The sequence below is a fragment of the Schistocerca gregaria genome, chromosome 3 (genome assembly GCF_023897955.1).
Source record: "Schistocerca gregaria isolate iqSchGreg1 chromosome 3, iqSchGreg1.2, whole genome shotgun sequence".
Taxonomy (NCBI): Eukaryota; Metazoa; Arthropoda; class Insecta; order Orthoptera; family Acrididae; genus Schistocerca; species Schistocerca gregaria.
Genome location: NC_064922.1, coordinates 80,665,695 through 80,677,725, shown reverse-complemented (window position 1 = coordinate 80,677,725; position 12,031 = coordinate 80,665,695). Strand labels below are relative to the sequence as shown.

At 44.0% G+C, this 12,031-nt stretch overlaps 1 protein-coding gene across 1 annotated transcript in view; it reads right to left on the bottom strand.

The window, feature by feature from the left end:
* LOC126354208 (transient receptor potential-gamma protein) overlaps nt 1-9,307 on the bottom strand; it is an 847,751-nt gene extending 838,444 nt beyond the window's left edge. Inside the window, exon 1 of the mRNA XM_050003666.1 lies at nt 9,093-9,307. Coding sequence (XP_049859623.1) covers nt 9,093-9,307 — 215 coding nt within the window. The remainder of the gene's footprint in view (nt 1-9,092) is intronic.
* Between the last annotated feature and the right edge of the window lie 2,724 nt (nt 9,308-12,031).

Below are 12,031 nucleotides of genomic sequence, written 5' to 3'. Positions count from 1 at the left end.
AATTATACAGGACTGTGCTTAAACTGACACACAATATTTTTGGCGCAACGGAATCTGACTTTCAAAAATCCCTACGAAAGAATGGCCCTGACTAACAATAACCTATACGTTTCACAAATCACTTACCTCACAAAAATCTTCGTTACTCAAGCTACTGCAATACAGTGAGCGCCACTACTGCCAGCTAAATAAAAGATTCAAACTACTGAAGGCACTAACTACTAATAGTCATAGTTAGCGAATGAAAGATTTTAATACAGAACAAACAATGTATTTACCTTAATAGTCATAATATATATATCAGCTCGTGACACCAATTCTTACAAATTTCAAAACTCCGCCATCTCTCTCCACACATCCACCACTGCTGGCGGCTCACCACCAACTGCGCAACGCTACGCGCTGTTAGCATCCAGCTGCCGCTGCCCAACACTACAATGGCAGACAACAATGCAAACCAGCCAGAGACTGCACATGGCACAGCCAGTGATTTTCATACAGAGCGCTATGAGGCGGTGGCGTTACCAATAAAAAAAACCTATACATCCTACTTACAAGCGGACCAACCGAAGCGCCTTCTGGTTTCGCTCTTCAAGCTAGACGAGTTTCCTTCTTTGTAGTTTTTTCGTTTGATGCTTATTTCGTGAGATATTAGACCCGGTCACTACCAGTGGACACCACTGCGTTTTTGCTGGATTTACAAGTATCACAAATAACAATAGGTTTCGTGGAAGTCGAGTTATCGATAAAACAAAAACAAGACGCTAGGGATTTTTTGAATTGTTATTATATCTTTTATTCGTCCAAAAATGTGCTATGGCTTTAATGCCACTGGACTGTGCGAAGATGACAGACAGGTGGTGCGAGTTTGGACTTATCACAATCTTTTTTATACACTTAAAAATCATAGTCAGAAATGTTATGCTGCTACTTGAACATAAAGGTACAGTTGCTGCTGTTCCGACATTTCACCAGACGTTCGCTGGTAGTAATCAACTTCTCAAGTAAAAACAAAATTACGTATTCTAGTCATAATGGGAGGATCCATTTGACGTGGTGAACTCCGACATCAATTCACTTAGGAGGCGAACATCAGGGACGACAGAATCATTTCTTAAACAGCTGCACAACGCCAGGGTTCCACTGGTTCTGCTATAGTGTACGGGCAGGACAGTCAATACGGCTGTAACAAAATGGATACGCAGAACATGCCCTCATCGTCTAGGCTAAGCAGGTCCTCACGTTCTCCTTGTTGCATTATCGACTGCGATGTTGATTACAGTACACCAACTCGTATAGGTGACGTCTTCCCAGCCTTTTCGTCCACGGCAACGCTGTTAATTTACACAAAGTACCGGACGCCTGTGCTTTACAACACTTACACTTCTGCCCCTTAAAATTACTACACCACGAAGATGACGTGCTACAGACACGAAATTTATCCGATAGGAAGAAGATGCTGTGATATGCAAATGATTAGCTTTTCAACGCATTCACACAAGGTTGGCGCCGGTGGTGACACCTACAACGTGCTGACCGATTTCTCATACACAAGCAGCAGTTGACCGGCGTTGCCTGGTGAAACGTTGTTGTGATGCCTCGTGTAAGGAGAAGAAAGGCGTACCATCACGTTTCCGACTTTGATAAAGGTTGGCTTGTAGCCTATCGCGAATTCGCTTTATCGTATCACGACATTGCTGCTCGCGTTGGTCTAGATCCAATGACTGTTAGCAGAATATGGAATCGGTGGATTCAGGACTGTAATACGGAACGCCGTGCTGGATCCCAACGGCCTCGTATCACTAGCAGTCGAGATGACAGGCATACTGTCCGCATGGCTGTAACGGATCGTGCAGCCACATCTCGATCTCTGAGTGAAGAGATGAGGACGTTTGCAAGACAACAACCATCTGCACGAACAGTTCGACAACGTTTGCAGCAGCACGGACTATCAGCTTAGAGACCACGGCTGCGTTTACCCTTGACATTACATCACAGACAGGAGCACCCGCGATGGTGTACTCAACGACGAACCTGGGTGCGCGAATTGGAAAACGTGATTTTTTCCGATGAATCCAAGTTCTGTTTACAGCATCATGATACTCGCATCCGTGTTTGGCGACATCCCGGTGAACGCACATTGGTAGCGTGTATTCGTCATCGCCATACTGGCGTATCATCCGGCGTGACGGTATGGGGTGTCATTGGTTACACCTCTCGGTCACCTCTTGTTCGCATTGACGGCACTTTGAACAGTGGACGTTACATTTCAGATGTGTTACGACGCGTGCCTCTACACGTCATTCGATCCCTGCGAAACCCTACATTTTAGCACGATAATGTACGACCACGTGTTGCAGGTCCTGTACGGGCCTTTCTGGATACAGAAAATGTTCGACTGCTGCCCTGGCCAGTTCTCTCACCAATTTAAAACGTCTGGTCAATGTTGGCTGAGCAACTGGCTCGTCACAATACGCCAGGCACTACTCTTGACGAACTACTCTTGAAGCTGCTTGGGCAGCTGTACCTGTACACGCCATCCAAGCTCTGTTTGACTCAAAGAGGTGGTTGTTCTGGGTCGTGATTTCTCAGGCTCTATGCACCCAAATTACGTGAAAATGTAATCACATGTCAGTTCTAGCATAATATATTAGTCTAATGAATATTCATTTATCATCTGAATTTCTTCTCGGTGTAGCAATTTTAATGGCCAGTGGTGTAGTGCGGCTCGAAAATGCGAGCGAGGAAGCCTCTAGGTAGCGTCTCCTGCCAGCTGTGGCGCGTCGCGCTCACGCCCCCCCCCCCCCCCCCCCCCCCCCCGACTCGCTGCCCTGGAGTGGTGGTGGCGGGTGGCGGCCACTGGGCACACGCAGGGGCTTAGGTTGCGCGACGACGCGCACGTGCGTTACGCATCACTGGCGGCCAGTTGCGCGCCGGACCGCGCCTCGAGGGCACCAGCGTGCGTCTTCTCCCACAGTGGAAGACATGTTCCTCCGATTTAGGTCCACCTAGTTGACAAATGGTCAGTAAACGTGTGGGAAACAACATTTGTCGCCCTCCGATAACACATCTTGCACAAGTCGTCGGCAAATATATTACGGAATGCGGGCAGACGTGAGGTCATCAGCGCTCACCAAACTCGAATACGTGTGGTGTAATGTGCGTTAAGAAAAGGAAAAACCCACCATCGGTTAATCAGTTTGCGGTACGCAAGAGTATCGCTGCACGCAGTCACTCCAATTGGACGTTCTGGAAAAGCTTTCTCAGCAAGTTGCATAGAAAACTTGACCTCGAGTATAGGTTGTCAGTGTTAGTCTGGACCAGTATCAAAGATGGAGAAGGACTACAGCGCAGTTCGTCATTTGTGTTTCTATCCGTTTCTTGCAGTACAGCTGATATTTTATTCCGCAGTTTCGTTGTCCGTCGTGTTAATGCTTTTCACATTACGCTCTATATTCGTAACACACAAAATTACACACAATACATGTGGTGCGCCCATTCGCTGACCTGTTTCGGCCACACCACCTCACTACTTCCTTCTTACCCCTAACGTTCTCGACATCCTCCTAATGCTGGGACTAACGTTACGTACACTTAATACATGACATCAATGCGTAAGTAGTACTAGAGAATAAGAGCGAAAAATTCAAACTGTAAACAGCCGGTCGTCGTGGCCGAGCAGTTCTAGGCGCTACAGTCTAGAACCGCGAGACCGCTACGGTCGCAGGTTCGAATCCTGCCTCAGGCACGGAAGTGTGTGATGTCCTTAGGTTAGTAACGTTTAAGTAGTTCTAAGTTCTTAAGTCCGATAGTGCTCAGAACCATTTTCAAACTGTAAACAACGAACTTGCAATGAATATTTTTCACCTCACACAGTGTCCGCAGCTCGTGTTCTATGGGCGCCGGCACCGTAGCTCAGCGTGTTCGGTTACAGGGTTCGTTCCCCTCTGTAATAAAAAAACTGAGTTAATTGATCAACGATCAACTTGAACAAGCCTCATGGGACGTCCGCCCTGAACAAAGAGATTGAACAATAACGAACACAATGATAAAAAAAAAGTGGCTAACGTTGGCTCTGGATCACGCGGTCCGGGGATCGATTCCCCCCCGGGTTGGGGATTTTTCTATGCCCAGGGACTTGGTGTTTGTGTTGTCATCATCATTCGTGACAGTGGTTAGACTGGACTCGGTAAAAATTGTATCTTTGTACGGGCGCTGATGACATCGCAGTTGAGCCCCTACAAACCAAATATCATATGGCATAGAACGCAGTACATTAACGAACTCAATGGATATGCGTAAGCAGACTCACAAAAAATTAGTTTTTTCTTTCGAAAATGAGCAGTAATAATACTATGTGTGTGTGTGTGTGTGTGTGTGTGTGTGTGTCTGTGTGTGTGTGTGTGTGTGCGGGCGCGCGAGCGCGTACGTGTACTCCAACATGCGTGACAAACACTCAAATGTTCATAAACTATTCTAGTTTTACCACAGATACTGATTCATTTCCTATTGTGTCTAGGTTCAAATAATGGTACGCCTAGTTGTCTGTAATAATGAAAAGTACGTCAAAAGGTAAGAGCTACATTTATAGAAAGAAAAAGCTTAATCGTGTTTTCAAAGTTCATCGGATAATGTGTTTCACAGAAACTTTCCATAGAGCATGACAGCAGTGCAGAATAATTCAAATGTACAACAAACATCTCTTTACCGTCAAAGAAAATGTAGCACATGTAGTTGTGATTCACAATCAATTTTGGATACGCTAAAAGTTTTTCTATTAAAAGAAAATTATGATGAAATAAAGTGAAGAACAATAGAGAAGGAAACGTAAATAAAAATGTAATTATTGCAATTACTAATTTTAAATAAGTTTTTCTATTAAAAGAAAATTATGATGAAATAAAGTGAAGAACTATAGAGAAGGAAACGTAAATAAAAATGTAATTATTGTAATTACTAATTTTATACCTCTCACATTGCGAATACGCAGTGCTTCGCTGTTTTCGTAGAAGAATCGCTACACGCAACACAGCGAGACAGCTTTAATTCACGAAAAAGGAGACAACCAAGTAACGAGGTAATTTACGATATCCGACTTTCGTCTGTTGCATCAACACTTTTTGATGACCGGTCGCTAATAAGTATTTGTCATCGAGATATATTTGGATTTACTTAGGAGTAGAGTCAGAGTGTTACCGTCGCGTCGTTAAGCATCACAAGGTTGCAGACGTTAAGATTTGTAATTACTTACTGGAGCAGGTATTGATACCCTTTACGAGGGATAATTACTCTTCGTAATTTAATACTGGAGAATATGTATTTAAATTGCATTATCGGTAGCGAGTTTGTGCAGCGGCTACGTTTTGCAATCTCGTATTCCATACTGTAGCTGCAGACAGCGGATAAGTAGGTCACTTACTTACGGATTAAAATGTTGCATTACTATACTATACATGTAAATATCCTTACACCCTGACGTCAGTATTCCTATGTCAGACGATTGTGTAGAAGACTGCGTGTACATATAATATGCAAGAAGTTGGTAAGAGAGGAAACACTTGGAAAAGTGAAAGAGCTCACCCTTCGCCTTATATCCCCTCTAAATCAGTCCGTCTTAACAGCAATCAAAATATGTAAGACTGCATGGAGCGGCGGGTGACGCCTGACAATCAACGGCGCAGTAAACATGAAGAGGTGGAAGAGGGGGGGGGGGGGGGGGCGGGTTGCTACTGGACGATGTCTGATTTTCCTCTTCGTTATACATTCTTTTAATTTCATGTTGTTGAATGTTTCGAGAATTCCTTCTGATATTTTTCTTCTTTCAGTTTTGCAGCAGCACGCCATTCCACTTTTATGCCCGTCTCCCTCTCCATGACCGCACACGCAGCACCCCCTTCATCACTCGTAACCTGCTGTGTGTATTACATCATTGGTTGTCACGGACGATCGCTTCCCGTAATAGCTCCTTCTGCTGTTGTTCCAATGGTGCCATTATTTCTAGAACCTACCACAGGGCTTTGTGTCTTCTTGTTTGGATCTTTCCTGTACTCTACTGAAGCACCTTTTCATTTGCAGCTCTGTCTCCAGCTCATCTTCATCATTCACTTGTATCATCAAATCTCCAGGGTTTCTGCAGTCTCTTCTCTTGTTTCCCTACTGTCCAAGTCTCATACCCGCAGAGGTCCACGCTCCAAAGGATGCCTTCATTATCTGTTTCCGTAGTAACAGACTGATGTATTTCCTCAAAGTAAATTCAATTTTGTCCTTCTGTATTCTGGTCACAAATTCTTTCCGTCTTCTATCATTCCTTGTCATCCTGCTTTTCAAATATGTAAATTCCTCCATCACTTCCAACTCCTCCATTCTAATTCTCATTTCTAGAGTTTCACATTCTTCCTCATACTGCTTCCAGAAAATCCTATACATTGTGCTCAGGATGTTCTCTAGATCACCTTTCGTCTCCACGGCTATGGCAGTATCACGTGACGGCCGCTGTCAATCTTCTGTCCATTATTTTCGATTTCCATCTGGACTGTTCCACGTTTTAGCTTACTGGATGTAAGCATTCGTTATAAGAGGATAGGAAGCACATACTTGGCACACGCTTTTTCTGATTCTTGCTTATTTTTCCGTACGATAATTCCTAATAAAAGACACTTCGTTCTCATTGAGTCTGTCTCCTCCATGTCTCTGTGTTTTAGACATTCTTAACATGTCTTGCCAGATGACATTATCAAACACCTTTTCCATGTCTACAAAAGCAATAAACGTCAGTTCATTTTTCTGTAATTGCTTTTCGATAAGCCCCAGTGTCATAATCGCCTCTCTTGTTCGTAATCCTCTCGCGAATCCAACATGATGCTCACTCAGCATGTCACTCACCTTATCTTTGTCAGAATTTTATGTGCATCTGACTTTAGGCTACAGGTTCGGTACTGTTCACATTTTGTAGCTGCCAGCTCCACTATGGGACCCATAATGCATTTCTGGAAAAATGATTGGTATCTCTTCTGTGTTACAGATGTACCTAGTCAGTTTGAGCGGAATCATTTGCATGCTGTCGTCAGCATTCTCGATTTTCTCTGCTGGAATATCATCAGTACCCGTAGATTTTGTCTCCCTTAAGTCTTCAAGAGCTTTCTCAAATTATTGTTGCAGAATGTTGTGTCCTTTGACACCTTCCTCTTCTTCCACCGATTTAAAGGATAAAACAATGCGTTTTTTTCCACTCATTCCTTCCATCTCTTCACCAAGTTTTCATCAAAGAGCATGTTTTCGCATTTGTCTTCTATTGTAAATGAAATTTTTGTGTTGAGTTTATTGAAAGTTTTTTGTGATATACAGCATGTAAGCTATTCTGTCTGGCATACTTTCTTTCATTTGTCTGCACATTTCCTCGAGAAAATCTTCCTTTGCGATCCTTTGGCTTCTAGGTTTCGTTTTGCCAACCCTTTTTTCCGTTGCTTTGTATACACGGGATTTAATTTGTCCCCACTCTTATCTTATTCCACCTTGTTAGAAGTTTTAGCCGTGTTGCATGGTGCATTGCTAGACCCTCAGTTTTCAGTTTATCAGTTTTCAGTTGTTGTTTTATCGTCTTTCTCTACAAGCACTCGAATATAAACGAACTTTTCCACCGGGATCAGGTTGCGCTCACTGTCAGCTGCATTTCATTAAAATGGAGTTGACCTGTTCCGACATTACATCTCCAGCTGCCTTCGAGGTACATCTTCTTCACTTGTGATGTTGGAAAAATGTGTTCGCATGAGGTGATTTGGCCCCGACAAGAACTTAATTAATTTGGCTCCTTTTTCAAGTTTTCTTTCAAACCCATAGTTAGCCACAAAACTCTCTTCTGGTTCTTCACCCAGACTCGATTTAGAGTCCCACATGAGAATCAGGTTTACACCTCGCTTCATTGTCTTACGACATTACTTACTTTTTGATATACGCCATGTGCTTTGTATATTGGCACAGCACGGTGCCCTTTCTTTTAGTTCCACCTTGGACTGGTATCTCCTCAGAGCCATATTACACATATCCTTCCTACGTGAGTGAGTGCTAGACTCACTCCAAGTCCTTCCGCTCCCACTACGTCTCGGTCAGTTCCGGTGTGAATGATTCTGCTTACTGTAGAACGGAAGTCCCCTGACTGGGGGCGTATCTGATCCGCCAAAGATATCGATTTCGTGTCGCTGTTTTATATTTTAGGTTTTGTAGTTCTTTGCTTCGACATTCCAAGTGGCTACATTAAAATTGCGATCCTTGTCTGTTTGTTTTGAAGTCCCACGATTCGATGAGGGGGAGCTGTTTATCTCCGGAAAATTTTGCAGAAGGCACTAGTATAATCTTCTGCTGTTGTCTGGAATATCTAGGGATGTTTAACGTGGTGGTTTCCCCTTACTTCACACACCCGATGCCTTTGACCATCAAATGATTTTTCCGACTTCGGGAATACTAGGGAGTCCTATCCAACAAACAGAGGAGCGATTCTTCGACCGTTTTGAGTAAAGGGGACTTTGCAGCAGAAGATGTCAAAGCCTGATTGTGTTTTGATAACGGCGTCATAAGTCTCGAAAGTCTCCTCGGGTTTGCTGGGGACCCTAAAATCAACTTTAGTCGATATTTCGGCGATCCAGCTGGTCGCCATCTTCAGGAAAATGCTGCTTCTGCTGATGACTCCCGCTGAGAACTGACGCCAGGTTGCAAATCGACGTCCTACATAGGCCAGCGTTCAGTACACGGCGCATGCTCCGCCCATCACGGTTGCTGCCCTCCAAGACAGAGCGGTGGCGCCGCAGTTGGATCGCCGAAATAGCGAGTCAAGTTGATTTTAGTATCCGGCAGCAAACCAGAAGAGACTTTCAAGGGCTGATAGTGTTTTACTTTTCATAACACCACCTGCCGTATGTAGTTTAAATGTAGAAGCCCAAAATTTTCTGTGTTATGAAACATGACTTTTTTCAGTATTGAATCTGAAGGTAATGTGCTCTCTCAGATTGAAACACGTGATCAAAATAATGAACATTCGTGTAGACTGTGTTTCCTTACGGAGTGCCCACAGACGCGGCATCTTTAGTTAGCAGAGATACGGCGCCAGAAAGTGTAGGCGCGCCACCAGCACGGCGCGTCCGTGCAGGGAGGAGAACGACTCGGTGGGTGGTGAGAGCACGGGGGGCGGGCAGGCAGCGAGCCGCGCCGAGCTGAGCCGCGCTGAGCCGAGCTGGGGCGGGCTGAAGCCCGGCCACTTTGGCAGGCGGCGCGCTACACCCCCGCGAATCGATACCGCGGCCGCCTTGCCTTCCATCACGGCGACAGGAGTCGCGGCCGGGCCTCAGACTTTGATCCGCGAGGCCGCCTGCCGCGGCTGCAGTAAAAGCGTCCCACCCAGCCTCAGGGGAAGGAAGACAGGAGCAGGGGGGAGGGAGTGTCTGACCTACCGACCCACACCTCGCCCCGCTTTTCCGAACACATCCAGTCGAAACAGTGTAACGAAATGGTGACAGACTGAGGGGGGCTGTCTTGTCTGCCTTGATGTTATACGGGGGCATGCGAGTGTGTCAGGTGAAATTATTCTTGCCAGTGCCAGAAGTAAAAGCACGAATGCAAACCATCACGCTATTCTCTCTAACTCGATGCTTGTTAGAAAACAAAAGGATAACCCCGAATAGCTAAAGTACACTGAACATTAATCAAAATAACTAAGACAACGGACGACACGATAGGGAAACAAATAAAGACAATAACGTATCGTGAACGTCTATACTTCTGTCTGGTATGATCACTATTCACGTATCATTGTAATATAATTATTTATCAAGTCAAACGTAACTACTTTGTTGGGGTAAATCTGGATACGGCTGAATCATCAGCTGCGGCAAGATGAGAAAAATTACGAGCGCCAACAATGGGCTGAAATTAATTGGTCAAATATGCTATTTATCACAGGGCCCGTGCAAAACTTTCGCTCTTTCATAATTTTAAATAATGATAGTATTTGTAATAAGTGTTAAACCGTGCAATAACGGTAGTTACGCGAAAGAACAGAAAACACCTATAAAAATGAACCGAATGATGTGATATAATAACCACGAATTTATGGTATACCCTTGTATATACATTTCCATGCGTCCAAAAACGTGTTTAGCATTCGGAATGTTTGTCCCGGCTTGTACGACGGTCTGTCAGCAAGGCGACATTACCTAGAACAACTTTAACTCGTCAAACATTTGCAATTGCAGTAAGCACCGTACACCGTAGCAGGAACAGATAAATCACAATACAAGGCGACAATGATAAATATAGAATGAGATTTTCACTCTACAGCAGAGTGTGCACTGGTATGAAACTTCCTGCCAGATTACAACTGTGTGCCGGACCGAGACTCGAACTCGGGACTGTGAAGTTTGGAAGCTAGGAGACGAGGTACTGGCGGAATTAAAGCTGTGAGGACGGGGCGTGAGTCGTGCTTGGGTAGCTCAGTAGGTAGGGCACTTGCCCGCGAAAGGCAAAGGTCCCGTGTTCGAGTCTCGGTCTGGCACACAGTTTTAATCTGCCAGGAAGTTTCAATGATAAATATGTTTGTCGTTTCGGAAAGTATATTCGTGTACGAAAGTGAGCTTCTGCGATGGGCAGGGGTAATGAACTACCGCAGTGGTCATGGTTACCCAGATAACAAGCACTTTAAAACAATTGTAATAAGATAATACGAGTAGGGAGGCTCTCATTCGTGATTAATAACTTCGTAAAATATTGGTATGGAGCTGGGCATCGATGGTGCCCTTTTGCCTATGATAATTGAAAGTCTCTAATAAGTTAAAATTTTCCGCGAATTGTAAGTTTTAACGCAAAATCGTAATGTACTGTCAGAAGCCTGTAAAGAAAAAAAATAACCCTTGTAACGACATCTCACTCATCCCTGTACAATCAGTAGGTGTGTGATGACAGAAAGTGGTGTTGACATAAGAAATAATATGTATGATCAAAGGAGACAGCTCACTTTTTGATGGAAAACAACTGAGACGCGAACGGGATGGGTACATGAGCAGCAAGACACGTTGCTACAAGGGGTAGGCTCTGTCTTGATGCGTTATATTCACAAGCGTTCAATACAGACACAGACGCATGGCTACCCATTGTAACGAATATGCGCACAAGGTAGGTAGCGGGTCAAATTAGTTTTGGCGGGACGAGTCCTCGTGTAATCTCACACTATGTTGCGGCATCACGAGGAACCCGTGCACACTGAAATACACTACGTAGGACAGCGTATAAATCATAACTGCATCCTAATAAAATTTCACACGATCAGAGCAGACATACTGCATAACATTAAAATGTTAAAGAACGATCAGGGCTCACAAAATTCGCTGTCCCTTCACCAGTTCGTAGTGTGCGCAACTTTCTCTCAGACTTCAGTTTCGTCACACACCGGATTTGTCCGGAAACTTCGTGTCGACTCCCCTGTTTGTTAATTTCTGTAAACGCCAGCGACCTAGCAGTTGAGTGTCAAAATTGCGTGATGATGTTAAACGTTGCAGTTTCTGTTGGTAGCACTAATTCTTGTGATTTCAAGATCAAAGTAGCCTTTTTCTTTCTGAATAAAAATCTATTCATTATCTTCTTGAGCAGGTACAGTGATGGGAAAATTTGGATATTTGCCTCTTATAAGCAGGAAGGAAAACGTTACGGTGCGTAAGTTACTTTAAGTTAGATTAAGTAGCATGCAAGCCGATGGACAGATGACCTCAGCATGGGTATAAGTCTCGTGTTAACGTTCATTTTGAGATAAGCTGTTAAAATATATTTTATCATAAATTTGTATTTCTAAGCTCTGTGCCAACATTTTTATCATAAATATTAACCAATCTGAATGAAATTATTGCTGGAAGTTGTCTTGATGTGTTGGGAATTAATGCATTAACATTATCGATAGTGTAATTTCTTTATCATCACATTTATGTACCGATAATGGAAGAAAATTTATTGCTACGTCAACATTTGTACCCATACGTCTCCGCCCACGGCAACG